The sequence below is a fragment of the Vanderwaltozyma polyspora genome, genomic scaffold, assembly GCF_000150035.1.
Source record: "Vanderwaltozyma polyspora DSM 70294 KpolScaffold1036 genomic scaffold, whole genome shotgun sequence".
NCBI classification, from domain to species: domain Eukaryota; kingdom Fungi; phylum Ascomycota; class Saccharomycetes; order Saccharomycetales; family Saccharomycetaceae; genus Vanderwaltozyma; species Vanderwaltozyma polyspora.
Window position 1 is genome coordinate 54,389 of NW_001834692.1, and position 17,342 is coordinate 71,730.

At 32.5% G+C, this 17,342-nt stretch overlaps 8 protein-coding genes across 8 annotated transcripts in view; 5 read left to right on the forward strand and 3 right to left on the reverse strand.

The window, feature by feature from the left end:
* Positions 1-370: 370 nt before the first annotated feature.
* On the forward strand, positions 371-3,472 carry DUF1 (Duf1p; the record flags this gene model as incomplete). Its single annotated transcript, XM_001647088.1, has 1 exon — positions 371-3,472. One exon carries the CDS (start codon positions 371-373, stop codon positions 3,470-3,472), a length of 3,102 nt encoding a protein of 1,033 aa, XP_001647138.1.
* A 657-nt stretch (positions 3,473-4,129) lies between these two features.
* RPB5 (DNA-directed RNA polymerase core subunit RPB5) lies at positions 4,130-4,777 on the forward strand (the record flags this gene model as incomplete). Its single annotated transcript, XM_001647089.1, has 1 exon — positions 4,130-4,777. One exon carries the CDS (start codon positions 4,130-4,132, stop codon positions 4,775-4,777), a length of 648 nt encoding a protein of 215 aa, XP_001647139.1.
* A 265-nt stretch (positions 4,778-5,042) lies between these two features.
* On the reverse strand, positions 5,043-5,828 carry SPP381 (U4/U6-U5 snRNP complex subunit SPP381; the record flags this gene model as incomplete). Its single annotated transcript, XM_001647090.1, has 1 exon — positions 5,043-5,828. The coding sequence occupies one exon, from the start codon at positions 5,826-5,828 to the stop codon at positions 5,043-5,045; it is 786 nt and encodes a 261-aa protein (XP_001647140.1).
* A 674-nt stretch (positions 5,829-6,502) lies between these two features.
* Positions 6,503-7,336, forward strand: MPD2 (protein disulfide isomerase MPD2; the record flags this gene model as incomplete). The annotated part of the gene is made up of 1 exon (XM_001647091.1): positions 6,503-7,336. One exon carries the CDS (start codon positions 6,503-6,505, stop codon positions 7,334-7,336), a length of 834 nt encoding a protein of 277 aa, XP_001647141.1.
* Positions 7,337-8,061: 725 nt separating this feature from the next.
* GAL10 (bifunctional UDP-glucose 4-epimerase/aldose 1-epimerase) lies at positions 8,062-10,170 on the reverse strand (the record flags this gene model as incomplete). The annotated part of the gene is made up of 1 exon (XM_001647092.1): positions 8,062-10,170. The coding sequence occupies one exon, from the start codon at positions 10,168-10,170 to the stop codon at positions 8,062-8,064; it is 2,109 nt and encodes a 702-aa protein (XP_001647142.1).
* Positions 10,171-12,574: 2,404 nt separating this feature from the next.
* Kpol_1036p27 (uncharacterized protein) lies at positions 12,575-14,200 on the forward strand (the record flags this gene model as incomplete). Its single annotated transcript, XM_001647093.1, has 1 exon — positions 12,575-14,200. One exon carries the CDS (start codon positions 12,575-12,577, stop codon positions 14,198-14,200), a length of 1,626 nt encoding a protein of 541 aa, XP_001647143.1.
* Positions 14,201-16,057: 1,857 nt separating this feature from the next.
* Positions 16,058-17,342, forward strand: part of Kpol_1036p28 (pleiotropic drug resistance family ABC transporter) — a gene marked incomplete at both ends in the record, with an annotated part of 6,578 nt that continues 5,293 nt past the window's right edge. Inside the window, one exon of the mRNA XM_001647094.1 lies at positions 16,058-16,540. Coding sequence (XP_001647144.1) covers positions 16,058-16,540 — 483 coding nt within the window. The remainder of the gene's footprint in view (positions 16,541-17,342) is intronic.
* On the reverse strand, positions 17,010-17,342 carry Kpol_1036p29 (Ty1/Copia family ribonuclease HI; the record flags this gene model as incomplete). The annotated part of the gene is made up of 1 exon (XM_001647095.1): positions 17,010-17,342. A coding segment is annotated over one exon (333 nt), but the record flags the coding sequence as incomplete, so codon positions are not given.

Consider the following 17,342-nt stretch of genomic DNA (forward strand, 5'->3'; position numbering starts at 1 on the left):
GTACTGATCACACCAACCTTAACCAACAACAACTAATCTAATCTCATCTCATCTCTCTTTCTTGTATGACAATAATTTTTCACTTTGCTATTACGCAACTTATTCAAGAAGACCTCATTTGATATAAAAGGCAAGAACCTTTCAAACCAGTTTGAATCAAGTTTAATAGATGGGAACTAACCAAGACCAACTGTTTTATTGGTATCTAGAAGGTTGATTGATACTATATTTGAATTGGTAGTTATCGTTTGTGGTGGTGGTGGTTATTGTTGCTTTAAATTTGTATTAGAAATTTAGGTCTTTAAGGAGAACCAGCCCTTTGAAGAGGAGATAAAGTATAAAGTTAACTCTAGAGAAAATATAAAATATAATGGCAGATAAGTTGACTGTTAGTTATGGTTTGTTGCTTCCACATTCTAAAAGTGTTCAAGATACTCATATTTTGCCGATTGCAAAGATTTTGGATGGGGATGGTGAGAATGGTAAATTTCTATTAACCTGTGGTAGAGATGGTTCAGTTATCAGACATGAATATGACCTTAATGGTGATTTAATTAACTGTAAGAAACTTCAAGCTCATAGTGATTGGGTCACTGATGTTATTGAGGTTAATTCCAATCAGTTTATTACTGTCAGTCATGATTTTTCAATTGTATTGCATACTTTAAATTTGAATTTGGATATTTGGGAAACGAAAATTATTGGTGATCATGATGACTATATTAAATGTATCGTTCGTATTAATGATTTCAGTTCTGATTCTTTCATCTTTGCCACTGCTGGGTTGGATAGAAAAGTCAAAATTTGGTCCTTGAATGATTCTGAATCAAAATTATTACATACGTTCACCAACGAACAAAAAAATGAAACTGGTTCAATTTATACTCTCACGTCTTTAAATGATCCTCTGATGCCCTTTGATCTGGTTGCTGGTGATAACAATGGTGATTTGATATTATATTCTTGTAGGAACTTTATCGAGACAGGTAGAATCAAAAGAGCCCATAAGACTAATATTAAATGTATTAAAGCGATAGATAATTCAACAAAATTGTTTAGTACTAGTTCTGATGGTGTAATAAGAATATGGAGTATTCTTAGTGAAGATGAATATATACCCAAAAAATTGACTACTTGGGATTGGGGCTGTCCAATTTGGTGTATTCATTATCAAAGTTTGAGTGAATTATTCATTGGTGATTCTGAAGGTAAAATAAGTAAAGTGGATCTGACAATAGTTCAAAATGCAACAACTGTAACGGTATTCGATGGGGCAAAATATTTAACTAATAGTTATGGTTTACAGAAAACTGAAGAACAAGATGATAAAAAATCTACTAAAAAATTTCATAATGGGATATTAAGTTTATGCTTTCTACCAACATCAAAAAGTTTATTTTTTTCATTTCCTTCCAATTCTAATTTAAATAAATTAGATTTAACAACAAATGGGTTATCTATAATAGAAGGTGGTTTTGCATTAACAAGAAGTTCCCTTTTAACAAATAGAAGACATGTAATTACAGAAAATACGAGAGGAGAAATTCAAAGATGGGATATTATTTCGTGTAAGCTTTTGAATACATTGGATTCTTCAGAAGGCACTTTTGATGAGGTTGTAGTTAAATATACTTCAAAGGAAATTTTGTCTCACTGGTGTTCTGTATCGATCAAAGTGGGATTATTATTTGTTAAACTAAATACAAAATTTATGGACACTGAAGTTTATGGATCTGCATTAGAAAAGTATGATATAATTAATGGTGTTGGATTAAATACAGATGAAAGATATAATTTGGGTAAAATCATGGTAAATTCTTTATTTAACGAGTTTATGAAATTCGAAGTTCAAAAGGATAAGTTACTGCGAGAACATATTGTAGCTAAAAAGAAAGAATCTCTGTTTAGTCTCCAAAAAGATAATGAAGGTATTTCTACTTCATCTTTGGAGATTGATACTACACCAGAAAAGAAATCAAAGGACAAGAAACGTTTATCTCATTTTATGAAATTTGGTTTGGGTTCTCCTACAAGTTCTTCACCTAATAGTAGTAATGTATTAGAAAATTATAATTTGAGTAGCAGTCAAATGCTATCTGAAGATAGTGAAAACATAGTTCTAGAAGAACAAAAATCAAATATCCCATCAACAATGACTTCTGCAATGGCGTCCACAGACAAGCTTAATGAAGATTCTAATTTATCTAAGGGTGCCGAAAACCGTCCAGCTAGTAGTGGATCTATATTGAATCGTAAGTTAAAAATATTTGGATCTGCATCTAAAATTCCAATGATGGCACAATTGCCATCTACTCAAGCATTACCTGAGGGTTATAGGACTCCAGAAGCATCTTTTAATGATTCATATGCAGAAAATGATGAGTCTTCAAAAGTCCCAAATTCTGCTAATTCCTCAATGTTGCTTGGCACTCAATCGCCATTTCAACAACCATTAGGGGCCAATAGACCAAAAGTTTATGAAACTAATAATGATAGTAAAATAGGAGGTATCTCTGTGACAACAAAGGAAGTTACTTCAAAAGAAGAGTATATGGTTGATTTGCTGGGTGAGATAGAAGAGAAATATAAGAATCAGTATAACTCAAACTCATCATCTTTGAAATTACTCACTAGAAAGTTACCTGAATCTAAAATTATTAGAGATATGGACTCCCCAATCTTAAAGATTAAGCATGGTGCATTATTAGTAGTTCATAGTTGGGGCGAAAATGCATGCGGTGGTAGAGTCTTATTTTCTACATTCTTGCCTACATCAGGTAATGGAGAAGAAGTAGAAGATAAAGAAGGTCAATTCGATGAAGATGAATTGACACGACAAGAAGCCGGAAGTGATGAATTCAGTGAATTTGATTACGTTGATTATGATTACGGAAGTGGTATGAGTAGAAGACAGATATTCGAACAGTTAGAGAACAATTTGCCATATTGGTTTGCCAGAGCATTGATGCAAGACACTAAAAATGCAAGCGAGCAAACAAAATTAAGTTTCAGTATCTCTGTATGGCAAGCCCAAGATGATATTCATGAAGATAAAAGCAAGACTCAATCAAACGAAGAAAACTTAAACGCACCAGCCAAATCATCATCATACCATTTGTTGAAATTTGGTAGAAGCAAACAAACAGAACAAGTTCTGGGGGCATCCGATCTACCAAAAGTACCAGATTACAACACTAAATTAGTTGCACCAAACATGATTAAAGTTAAAAAAATTAAAGCTTTTATAGTCGAAAGATTCGAAAGCAAGACACCAGAAATGAAATCAAAAATTGATGCTAAGGACTGGTTAGAACTATTATGCAAGGGACAAGTTCTAGACGATGATATGACATTGAATACGGTAAGAACATTATATTGGAAGTCGCAAGGAGAAATCGCTCTAAAATACAGAAGAAAAACTACATCCATTGGATCACCATTGACAGCAAGTTTGACACCAGAGGAAAGCTAATCCCAATGTATGAATCCTTGACTTTGTATCCCACAGATTCGATCCAAAGCTGAAAATAAAAATTTATTTTCATTCATTCTTTCTTTCTTTCTTTCTTCTTTACAGAGACAGATTTCACATAAATATATGTATATATAAGTATAAGTATAAGTGTATGTATATATATACAAGTACATTATCATTCTTGTAATAATAACTATTATGCGAACCAATGCTATTCACAGTCATAAAAACGAAAGTGACACACTTTCTGGTAAGTCTCCGAATTTGCTGACACTTTGCTAATTTGCTGACACCTGTGTGTTATTATCACTGTCAACGACGTGGAAAAATTTTTTTATTTCAAAATTTGAAAATTGGCATCGATGAGAAGAGAAGAGAGAAGTTATCAAGCAATTTAAAGAAGTTGTATATAATTGATCAAATATATTTTGAATTTAAATGCAAGACAGAAGGCACTAGGATCTATCTTGGTTGGTTTATATTCTCTAAGGACAGGTCGATTAATTCTGTGTTGTTGTTTTCCTTTGGTTTAAATTGCTTTTCAGTGCGTTGAGTGAGCATTGAAAGTTAAGATTTAAGAAATTTTTGAATACCAAACATATTAGAAATTAGAAATTAGAACTGAGGCAATTAATCAATTAACTAGTTGGAATAATGGATCAAGATAGTGAAAGAAGCATTTCCAGACTATGGAGAACCTTTAGAACTGTCAAGGAAATGGTCAGGGACAGGGGTTACTTTATTGCCCAAGAAGAAATCGATTTATCTTTGGAAGATTTCAAAGCTAAATATTGTGATTCTATGGGTAGACCTCAAAGAAAGATGATGTCTTTCCAAGCTAATCCAACTGAAGAAACTATGGAAAAATTTCCAACTATGAGTTCCCTATGGGTTGAGTTTTGTGATGAACCATCTGTTGGTGTTAAAACTATGAAGAACTTTGTTATACATATTCAAGAAAAGAATTATCAAACTGGTATTTTCGTTTATCAAACTAATGTTACTCCAAGTGCAATGAAGTTGGTACCTTCTATACCACCAGCTACCATTGAAACTTTCCACGAAGCTTCTTTGATTGTTAACATTACACACCATGAATTGGTACCAAAACATATCAGATTGAGTGAAAATGAAAAGAAGGAATTGTTAAAGAAATACAGATTAAAGGAATCTCAGTTACCTAGAATCCAGAGAGCTGATCCTGTTGCATTGTACCTAGGTTTGAAGAGAGGTGAAGTTGTAAAAATCATTAGAAAGAGTGAGACCTCAGGTCGTTATGCAAGTTATAGAATTTGTATGTGATCTTTACATGCATTATTATTGTTGTACCATATCTTGAAAATCTATTATCCACATACATACTCTATATATGTATAGTAACATTATATATTGTTAAGAACAAATAGAATTAAAAGCAAAATAAAAAAAGAGAGAATTGAGTCAAGCTGTATTGAACTGAACACAAAACGTTAATATACCATTGATAGCAATTTTTAACATCGTTATTATTATTATTATTACATTGGAATGCACAAATTATATATTTGAGTTGATATTTACTCTTATATCATAGTATGGAATATTCACTGTCTTCATTGGCAACTGCTGAAGTCTCATTGTCATCTAATGATTTGAACGTTACATTAACAACTCGTTTAGGTTTAAATTCATTATCACCCTTATTGTTATTTATCCTATTTGATTTCTTGATCGGAATGTCTTTCTCCCCTGTTGTCGTCGTAGTATTTTCTTCCAGTTTGTCAATATCTCTATTTAACAACTTATTGGCTTCATACTCTTCTAGTTCTAACTGCTTATCTATTAACTTCTTTCTATATTTTTCTTTCCTTATTTTTTGTCTTTCTAACCATCTCAGCCTTTCACCTTCTGGATCAATCAAATCATTATCATTTAAGCTCATGGCTTTCATTAAAATTTCTTTATCTGTGGTATAATTCGTTGCTATTTGTTTCTTCGCCTCTTCATTCTGTTCAACCACTTTATTTTCATGTTCAATCCTTCTTAGCACGTTGCCTTGATTATTTGAATCAGTAACCTCAGCTAGTTGGTTCCTTTTAATGAAAATGGGTCGTTGAAAAACTGGCTCTTCATCAGATTCCTCTGAACTACTATCTTCTGAATCGGAACTCAAATCAGAACACCCATTATTCTCCATACCATCATTAGTCGCCATATCCCGTTCACCTTCAAGCTGACTCTCTTCATTATCTGGTTTAACAGCATCATCATCATTAATATCAACGCTTATTTCAGTGGAATCAACAACAGATTCATCTGAACTCGAACTTTCTGATGATTCACTGTACCTTCTCTTAACATGACGAATAGCCATCGTGAATACCTCTATCAATAGACAAGACCTATCTCGATAGCCTATAGCACCAAAGACCTTTGCTCATTAGAACCTTTATACCAATAGTTTTTATTAATAGGATTTTTCAGCTTGCTCTAAATTTAAATTTAAATTTAAAACAAATTTCATTGAAAGGCAATCCATAAACACAAAATAAGCTAAATTCAGCTTAAATAACACTATTAATCTACGTTTATCGTTATTTTAGTAGTACTTGTCTAGTCCAAAGTCTTTTAAATATAGTACTATTTCAACTTTTACATTAGCTCAAACCAGCTGAGACTTCTCATATCCATATTCACTTTAGCATAAACCCTTATTGAAGCATTTAAAACTTTAATATGCTATGCAATTAAATCTGAATCAATTTATTGGTTTCTACTTCTTCTCTGGATCCCATTACATAGCCTTAAGTAGCATAAACTCTCCATATTCTTCTTTCAATCGTTCTTAAAATATTAATCATCTTAGATATCCCCTTCCCTCTCCCTTCTCGTATTAATATCTTTAGTAATCAATCCTTTAAAGATTTCGATATTTAAAGGATTTCGATACTTTTAAGTTCATCAATGACAGGATTTAAGAGCTAAAGATACCGATACAGTAGTTAAACAAAGTATTGAAGGTTCGTTGAAGGTTTAATTTTGGTTAACATGCAAATTTCTAGAATTTTTTGGTTATTAATATTGAGTATATTCGTTAAATTGGTGGTTTCTGGTGAGAGCCATGTCCAAGATGTTAGATCTCTAGATCAGTTTTATGAAGTTTGCAATGATAATAGTACTTATACTGTCGTTAAATACTACACTACTTGGTGTTCCCACTGTAAGAGATTAGCTCCAGTTTTTGACAAGCTAGGTGAATTTTATGATAAAAACATTGGAAATGACCTACCTGTTACATTTTTGAATGTTGATTGTGATGTATTTGGTAATACTCTATGTGCATCACTTCCAGGATATCCAGTAGTTCAGTTTATTAAAGGAGAGACTCCTAGCTCTGATGTCGATGGGGTGGACCCACAAGAATTATCATTCTTGGGTAGAATTGTACAAAAGATTACAGATAGGTTTAAGAGTCCAAGCTGGCAAGTGAATCCAGAAAGAATCACTGAATTTAAAGGTAGAAGAGACTTTGATGGTTTGAAAAACTTTATAGAAACTGTTAAAGGACAGGTGAAGAAAGAACATATGATCTCTACCATTTTAAATGATGGCGATTGTAACGAATCTGAACTTTGTAAAATTGGGAAAGCTTATCTTCATGACACTTTAAATAACATTAGTACCAAAAAGGCTGTTGATCAGGAAAGAATGAAATTAGAAAACATTATCAAGAACAATAAAGTTGATGAAGAAGCTGAACAAAAAGCTTTGGATATAGTCAAGTTCAAATTAGAATTTTTGAATTATTTCGAAGACACATTGAACTTGGATTTTGTTGAAGAAAGGAAATTCGTGGATTTGAAACACCATGATGAGTTGTAAGCTATCAAGTATAGGTTTGTAATATTGTTTTACTCTGAATCAATAGTTATTTTTTTCCCCTAAGAACTCTAGTTATTTGTTTTTAAGTTATATCACTTAGAATCTGAAACAAAAATTGTTCTCAGTAGTAATTTTAATTAAAAACAAGTTTCTATTCATTATAATTAATACGAATTTATAATTAATCTTATCCTATTTAATATTTTTTATTTCCCTTGCAATGATAGTAATTTTATTTAAAGATTTATCCTTCTTGGTGTTACAATGTTCCTTATTGTATTGTAATTGGGAAAGATAAAAGGAAGAATTCTATAAATTACTATTTCAGCCATTATAGTTAACAATGTTTAAGGAATTACCAAATAGTTGATATTCTTTTAAGATAATGTTTTATTTTCTTTAAGTCACTTTAAATGTTTCTTGCAAATTAATAGGTACTTACAAAACGTTAATTGTGAAAAAAATACAAATAAAAGAAAAATCAATAAGGTTTTTTGAAGGCTCAGAATCAATCGAGTGAATAATAGAGAAATTGATTGCTACTTAATTAAAATATCTAGTCATCATAACCATAATTATTAAAATCATAACAAAAATATTCTTGATTTTAGTTTAATCGTAAAAAGTTCTTTATAATGTCATTAAAAATCTACTAAATATTAGAAAAGTTATATAAATAGTTTATGGTTCAATTTAAATATTAGAAAATATTCTTAAACCGTTTCTTAAATATTTGTTTGGCTGAATTTGTAAACAATTTTGGAACCATATACATCACCCTTTCTTAAGATTACAGAATCCTTCCATTCATCTCTATTGATGGCATTGATGTATCTACCTGGTTCAACTGCAAAACCTTCTCTTTCAGTAAACTTACCACATAAGAAATCACCAGTGTATAGTTGGAAAGTTGGTTCAGTAGTTAAAATCTCCAAATTGATATTAGATTCTGGGTGCCAAGCCCTAATGACTGATCTTAATTCTAGATTTGTTGTATCTAAAGTTGTCAATCTTTCCTTCTCATTGATGATGAAACAACAGTCAAATTTTGGCTCTTCCTTGCCTAAAGTGGTTGGCTGTTGAGATTTAAAGGTTTCAATTTCTCTAGAAATTATTTCCCCTGTTGGGATAAGAGCTTCATCGACATCTAATGATTGGTTAGTAACAGTTTGAATGATAGTACCTTCAATAGTATCTTTATTAACCTTATTTAGATTAAAATAAGTATGGTTAGTCATATTAATTGGTGTAGCCTTGCCATCTACTAATTCAGATTTATATGTCATTGTTAAAGATTTTTCAGTAACATTTAGTTCATATTTAACAACTGTAATTAGGTCACCAGGAAATTCAGAAGTTTTCTCAGAATCTAATAGCATGTATTCAGCAGTGAATACATTCTTCTTAGGGTTTTGAACTAATGGACCCAAAAATCTCTTATTATGATAAGAGTTGATTGAACTATGGTTTGCATTACCATTATCTTGAGCAGTTAATTTAAACTCTTTGCCATCAATTTTGTAAGCACCATTTTCGATTCTATTGGCGTATCTACCAATAGTGGCACCGACGTAACATGTCTCAGGATTCAAGTAACCAGATTCATCATCATAACCTAGTACAACAGATTGACCATCAATTTTTAAATCAACTAAAGTTGCTCCAATATTAGCAATAGTAGCTTGGAATTTTGTACCGTCACCTATAGTTACAAATCTCGATTCGTATTCATCTACAGCTTCAGCAAATTTTTCAACAACATGCTTCAGTTGATAACCAAATGGATTTTCTGTTGTCCATTTCCATAGATCTTTACAAGCAATATCAACATTTAATTTTGTTTCCCATTCTAATTCTCTTTTAGCTCTGTCAGGCTTAGCGGTCAAATTAATGACGTCACCGGCTCTTCGGCCAGCAACTTCATAAGGAATTTTATTCCCAACAGCACCACAGAATGAATCATAAACTTCCAGAACTGTAGAACCTTTACCTGAACCTAGATTCCATTCTCTACAGATACCTTCATCTTTTTGAATTTTGTTATCCAAATATTTTAAAGCAGCGATATGACCTTTTGCCAAATCGACGACATGAATATAATCTCTGATTGGAGTCCCATCTCTTGTTTCATAATCGTTACCAAATACGTTCAATTTATCACGTCTACCAACGGCAACTTGAGCCATATATGGCAATAAGTTATTAGGAATGCCTAATGGGTCTTCACCAATTAAACCAGAAGGATGAGCACCAATTGGATTGAAATAACGCAAGATCGCAAATTTCCAACTAGATTGATTACTGTTATATAAATCATTAAGTATTTTTTCAATAGTAAATTTAGTATTACCATATGGATTAGTTGGACCCAATGGACATTCTTCAGGAATTGGGATCATGTTTGGAAATCTTGTTGCGTCACCATAAACAGTGGCAGAAGAAGAGAATACAAATTTTTCAACATTGTATTTACCCATTAGCTCTAACAGGTTTAAGGTACCAATCAAATTATTTTGATAGTATTTCAAAGGGATTTTTGTTGATTCACCAACAGCTTTCAAACCAGCAAAATGAATCACTGAATCAATTTTATTTTCTTCAAAAATATTTTCTAAAGATTCATAATTACATAAGTCAATTTTATAAAATGGAATATGGGTCTTTGTTAATATTTGTAGTCTTGCAACTGATTCGTAGGAAGAATTTGATAAATTATCAACGACTATACATTTATAGCCATTTTCAACTAATTCAGCGACTGTATGGGAACCAATATAACCAGCACCGCCTGTCACCAAAACAGATTTATCGTTCTCCTTTATACCATTCATCATTTTCAAACCTATGAATTAATTAATAAATGTTCAATTGATATTTATCAATTACTTATTTATTATTCCTCTTTTACAATTATTCTCGTTATCACTATAACGAGAGTAATGGTATTTAAGCAAATTAAATTCATGATAAGATATCAGATATCAAGAGATTCAAAACTATATTTTTGGATTAACTCTATAATCCTTTTATATCAATTATGACTTTACAATTAAAAGATGTCATCATTTAATAAAGTTAAATAAGAAATTCTTCAACCCCAGTAAGATCCTAAAATCACTGAATGATAAACAAAATGCACTACTTTCTTTATTGATGAGGAAGCATTGATAGAGGTAAATTCGAATTATAACAACAGAATATCATTTCAATTACTATAGAGTAGTAGTAGAAGAACCAGATATTGTGGGTGAGCCTTCTTAAAAGGAACAAGATATGGATCAGTATCTGCCGGCTTCGAATTCAATAAAATTCTTATAAACTCATACAGAGTTTATAGAGTCGAGTGTTTTAGTGATGATGACAATGTTTCGATTGTGCTATAAGCAAGTGTATCATTATCTATATCCTTAATTAGACATATTTGCAATAATAGGTGACAATGAAAAGTTTCACAATGCAGTTGAGTTACGTTAGGCAAAGTAACTAAGCAAAAATGTTTATGTATAAGTGAGTGTCGGATTGCAAGCAACCGAGTCAGATATCTGGGGGTGGTGGGGTAGGTATGGGATAACCAACAATAATGCTGTGTTGAATAGACAGCCAGTAACTTTGTATATGTATATGTATATGCATATGTGTCTCTTAATAACTTGGTCGTTAAGATAGCTAGCTATTCAATTTATGGAAAAACACCAGATCAAGAGAGATAGTCATATTCGGATGACAGTTGTCCGTGACCCGTTGTTTCTAGGTCGGCAGCCTGTTCAACGTCTACTCTGCAATAGCTTCTCAGAACACATATCATTTTAATTGCCCGATATCACGTGAACAATTCGCAAGACAACCGGCCGACATGATTGCAAGCATACCCGTTTGAATTAACACCAGTACCGTCAACCACTACAACAGCAACGATAATAATGGCATTAGATATGTACAATGACAGAACTGATAAGATACTGACTGAATACAAGTCATTTTATTGTGACGGTATCTGAAATTTAATAAAGCCACTCATGTCAATGATGATAGGAAGGTTTTCTTTCATAGAATAGCCTGTTTCAAATTGTGAATTGAAAATGCTAAAATTGTAATCATTATAATGTACAATTCAGAGAGAGAGAGTCTTAGCTAACCATGCTTTATTTTTGACATTGATTAATATTGGATAAGAATAAGGGACATTTAAAAATTTTATGCATTAAACATAGAGAGTGTATTATAAATGATAATTAGTTAGGATCAATTAGAGTCACATGAATCTTTTGAGGACAACGGTTTACCGAAACCAAGATGATTAATTTTAGTTTGTGGATCCTATGAAAAGAACAAATACAGGGTCTTTTTAACGATTGAGATGTCTCATAAGGGACAATATAAATATATATATAGACATACGATCACAATGGAAAGAAAAGTAGTAAGGTGCAGTGAAAAAACTAATTGGGCGTATGTAGAGAAGAACTTAACATGTCCTGTTGAAATTAGATAACGCCGTCAATCGAACATCACGAATTGATGAGGTATTAACCATCCACATAAATATATATACTATATAGATACAGCTATATAGTATATAACTTCGTTTATTAAGCTTGCGTGTGACGTGTGACGTGAGTATATTGGAAAGCATTAGAATAGCAGAGACAAGAAAGAACTCAATTATTCATTGTAAATGATAAATCTAACCTGTTTCTCCACAATTCCAATTGAGCTTAACTGGAGATTGTTTGCTAAACAATTCCCTCTCGGATTGAATTGAGTTGCTATACACACACACATACACATGCATATATATGCTACATCCACCATCATCACGTTACACAACAATCAATCCAATTGATATATATTGAAATTTTATCTTTAAACGTCCCATTTTCTGGTGATGGGTTCGTAGAACAATCATGGAATTGTATGATATTTTTTCATGAACTTATAAATCCTGTAAAAGAAAAGTGAAAAATTAAGCGATATTAAAATACTTGAAAAAGTTCATGAAATTTAAATTCACTTAGTTAAATACTAATGCTTAAATGTCTGTTTGAACTTTATATTCTTGATCAATTGAATTATATTCGTCAGGATTAGCTCAATTGATATATCAGCGAGTATATATATATATACATCTATCTATTTGTATATATACATTGATACGTTATAATTTTTTTTGGATATCTTCCTCTTTTGATTATAATTTTTTTTTTTAGTAAATTAGGAAATAGTAAGATTAAGAGAAAGATGGATGTTCCAGTTTTCACTCTTTCAAATTGTAGTGGCTCTACCGAAAGAATTACTGAGAAATGTTTGCAAGTAATTGAAAAATTTCAAAATATTTATAATCAGTATCCTGATTTTATTTCAAGATCTCCTGGAAGAGTTAACATAATTGGTGAACATATTGATTATGAAAATTTTGCTGTTTTGCCAATGGCAATTGAGAGGAGTATATACTGTGCGGTTAAAGTCATCAATGATGATTTCAATCCTTCAATTACTCTATATAATAATAACAGTGGATTATTTGCCGAACGAATGTTTGGATTGCCATTAGATGGTTCTTATGTAGATATTGATCCTTCAATCTCAGATTGGTCAAATTATTTTAGATGTGGTTTAAACGTTGCTCAAAAGTTTTTGAAGCATTTAAATCCAAATAAGTATAACAATTCACCATTATTAGGGTTGAAAGTGTTTGTACAAGGTGATATTCCACACAGTGGTGGTCTTTCATCATCTGCCGCATTTATATGTTCAGTTGCATTATTAATTATAAGGGCGAATATGGGACCAAACTATTCAATAAGTAAAAATATTCTATCACAAATTACAATGTCAAGTGAACATTATTTAGGTGTAAGTACAGGATCCATGGATCAAATTGTTTCTATTAATGGTTTAAAAGATCATTTGTTATATTTACAATTTAGACCAATTATGAAAACCACACCAATCCAATTTCCATTCCAAAATGTACAATTCATTATCGCAGATACTTTGGTATCATCGAATAAGCTTGAAACTGCCTCTACCAATTACAACCTTCGAGTAATAGAGGATTCCATTGCTGCCAATGTTCTTGCTAGCAAGTTTGGTTTATTTATTGGCAAGCGTACATCTACGTTTAAGTTTATAAATAATAATGGTAATGGTAATGGATTTGGGAATGGACATTGTAATGGTGGTGGCCACGGAGATAAAGGTAATCTTCGAGATTTTATGGAGGCATATTGTATGAGACAACGGTCAAAGAGTTGGGATGGCGACATTAATGTAGGGATTGAAATGTTACAAACGATGCTTGAAATAATTGATCAATGTTTCCCGAATAATCGCAACCAATGGGTAGAAGGGTATACAATTGATGAGGTTGCCCAATTGTTAAACATCAGCCGAAATGAAATTGCTAGTGAATATTTAACAATATATCCAGTTAGATTCCAAACTTTGAAGTTGTATCAAAGGGCCAAACATGTTTATTCCGAGGCATTGAGAGTGTTGAGATCTGTTGAACTGTTGAGCAACCATGAAATGAATGAATTTGAATTTTGCTCAAGATTTGGTGAGTTAATGAATGAATCACAAAAATCATGTGAGTTACTGTATGAGTGTTCTTGTGAAGAGATTGAAGAGATATGTACTATAGCCCGGTTAAATGGGTCGATTGGATCCCGATTGACTGGAGCTGGATGGGGTGGCAGTACGATACATATGGTACCGGGAGGAATTGAACAAGGGGAGAGAGTGAAAGAGGCGTTAATAAATAATTATTATATTCGTCGATATCCTCATATTAGTAAAGAAGAATTGGCCAATGCTATAATATTTACGAGTCCAGCGATGGGTAGTTGTATTTATGAGTTATAGAACGGATATTTCCAGAATAGGATAGACTAGAATAGAATAGAATAGTCTAGTTTAGTTTAGTTACGTATTTGTATTAATAAAAAAAAAAAATAAAAGTTTGTAGATAGACGGACAATGCGATAGATAAGTGTAATTTTTATTACTTTTTTTTACTTTTTTTTACTTTATTTAACTTTTTTTGGCAAATAATAAAGTTATGTGATAATGAGACGACGACTACAACAACGACGACAACGACATTTGATGATGAAATCGAGGAAGAACCCTTATGGATCGCTGGAGACATGATGAGAATGGAGTTAAGAATCACGACGGAATTATGGTATATGAGATATGACTGAATGTGTAAATGTATGCATGTATGTAACTATGTATGTATGTATAATAAATTATTAATATATGAACAAGAAGAAAGCTATAGGACTCCTATTGAATACATGACAGCGACACAAAGGGTGTAACAGTTGTTGTTGTTGTAGTTGCAGCAATAATAACGATTAGAGTGTTGTGGTTATCATGACATTACGTTTTAGTTGGTGAAAGCAGAAGGAAAGATGCTGCTATTTTTGATTGTCGATTAGTAGTTGTATTACGTCAGAAGAGCAGCTTGTTAACGAATAAGTGGGAGATACAGATAGAGAGAGAGAGAGACTGGAGGACGAACAAGAACAAGAATAAGAAAGTCCGTCGGTGAAATGAAGATATTTATGCTGTTGAAGTTTAAATACATGGAAATAAGCAAATAACGCAGATACCCTTGCAGTTGGCATATTGAGTCTTGGCATTTGCTTGAAAATTTTGGTTTTTGTTTTTGTTTCGGCCGAGGGCAGCAGCGCACAGACAGAGCAATTCATGCTCATGATATTTTTTAATTTCCGCGCATATAAGCGATGGGAAAAACTTCTCCCTTTCTCTCCACGTCTGTCTCTCCCACTATTTTTCTGGTTTTTCTGTTTTAACTCATTTCGGGTTTCGGTTTCGGTTTCGAAAAGCAATTAACCGGGAAAACCGATGTTGTGCGCGTATCTCACAGGAACAAAAAGAAAAAAAAAACAATTTCTTCTTTTTTCTTGTTTCTTTTTTGCTGTTTTTGTTTTCCTCTTTCCTCTTTCCTTTTTCCTTCTTTCTCCTTCATACTGGTCTCGAAGAAGACTAGGCTAGGCTAGGACACACCACCCACAGAACAGAACAAAACAAATATCAATTTATGCTCAGATGAGCATAAACTGCTGCCCCAATGCCCAGATGAGCTTAAAGTGCTGCCCAATGCTCTGTCATTACCTGTCTGCATTACACTTCTGGTTGGTTACTTTCCTTCCCATCACTAATCCAATAAGCACCTGGCTAGAGTGTACTGTCCTCACTGTTGAACTGAACTGAACTGGACAGAACTCAGTTCAATTCAATTCAATTCAATTTTAATACTGGAATAGGCCTTTTGTTACTTTTCCAGAAAGCACATACGTCACTTCTCAGACCTGTTCTTCCTGATTCTTATTACTATTCTTATTCCTATTCCTTCGTCTTTTCCTCCTCCCACTGGCATTATGTTATATATCCAAATGTATAACATAACAACAATTATAGGCAAGAGATGGGATGAGATAGAATTGGGATCAATTAAATAAACTTTCATATATATATACTAACCTATCCTAATCCCCTCCCCTCAACCATCCATTCATTTAAAAATAAGTTTGGATTTGTTTCAATCATTTTACATATATCTCTTCATACTCACACATACAAACTATCTCTGCTTCTGATTACATTGCTATTACTAGATTGATATTCCAGAATAGTAAGATATTTTTCTTATTTTCACTCTACATATAATATCATTTAGAGCAAAAAATCATGTCTCAAGATACCGATTTCTCAGTATCTTCAGATAGTCAATCTATCGCTTCTAAAGATCAAAGCTTCTCTGGTGCAGATATAGCCAACCCTCATAACCGAAATGGTGATAATAACAGCAGTTTACACATTTCTACCCGCAGGGCTTCAATGGTCATGTCAGATGATGTAAAGTCTCAAGTCGAATGTTTGGCAAAAACTTTATCAAGACATACCACAAGAGATGGCCCAGTTAAAGATATATTCGAAAATATAGAAGCCTCTCTAGACTCAGATGCCTTCGATGCAAAGGCTATATTCACATCGTTCGTCAATGGTGCAAATGAACAAGGTATTCATTTACGTAAAGCTGGTGTAATACTAGAAGATATCTCCGCCGAAGGTACTGATGCCTCTGCTTTGGAAGGTCAAACTTTTGGTGATATTTTATCTTTGCCTTACACCATATATAAAGCAATTAAAACTAAAAGACAAAGTAAAATGTGTTTGCGCAGGTTCGAAACCAGGACGGCACCTATTTCTTGAGATTGGAATAGGTGAGTGTTATTGGACTGTTGATCAGGGTGGGACATGGTTGTACTGGAGTGATAGTGGATATATTAACTGAGATCTAAGGTATAAGTACAATTATACGTTAGTTGTTTATTCAAGCTCTTGGTTTTTTATAAATTCTAAATATAGTATACAAAATATAAAATATAATTTAGTTCATAAAGTGAACATTAGAAAAGAGAAAATATTTTCTAGAAACTTGAAATCTGGTCTGCTTATATACCTTTTGAAAACTAACAGTTACCCTGAATGTGTTCCTGTCAGCAAAGTATATCTTTCAGACATAGGGTTAGATCTGGATAACTTAAGATTGTCATCTACTGATTCCCAGAATCCAACAGCCCCCCGGAAGCTTTAGATGCAAGCTTTCCATAATAAATTAATTCTGTATGTTAATTTATTAAGTAGTTAAATTTGAGACTAATTCATCTCTTAAGGTTTCAAATTGGGATTTAGCTAAAATTTTAGTTAGGATATCAGCCTGTTGGTCTTTTGTATTAACATATTCCAAATCAACAATATCCTGTTCCACTGCATGTCTGATTTTGTGATATCTCAGTGCGATATGTTTAGTTCTTGGATGCATTACTGGATTCTTACTTAACTTAATTGCTGGTTCATTGTCAACATATAATTTTGTTTTGTTTAGTGTGAGATCCATAACAGTAGTAAGATCACCTAACCATTCAATTTCTTTAACAGCTTCACTAGCAGCAATATATCTGCTTCGGTG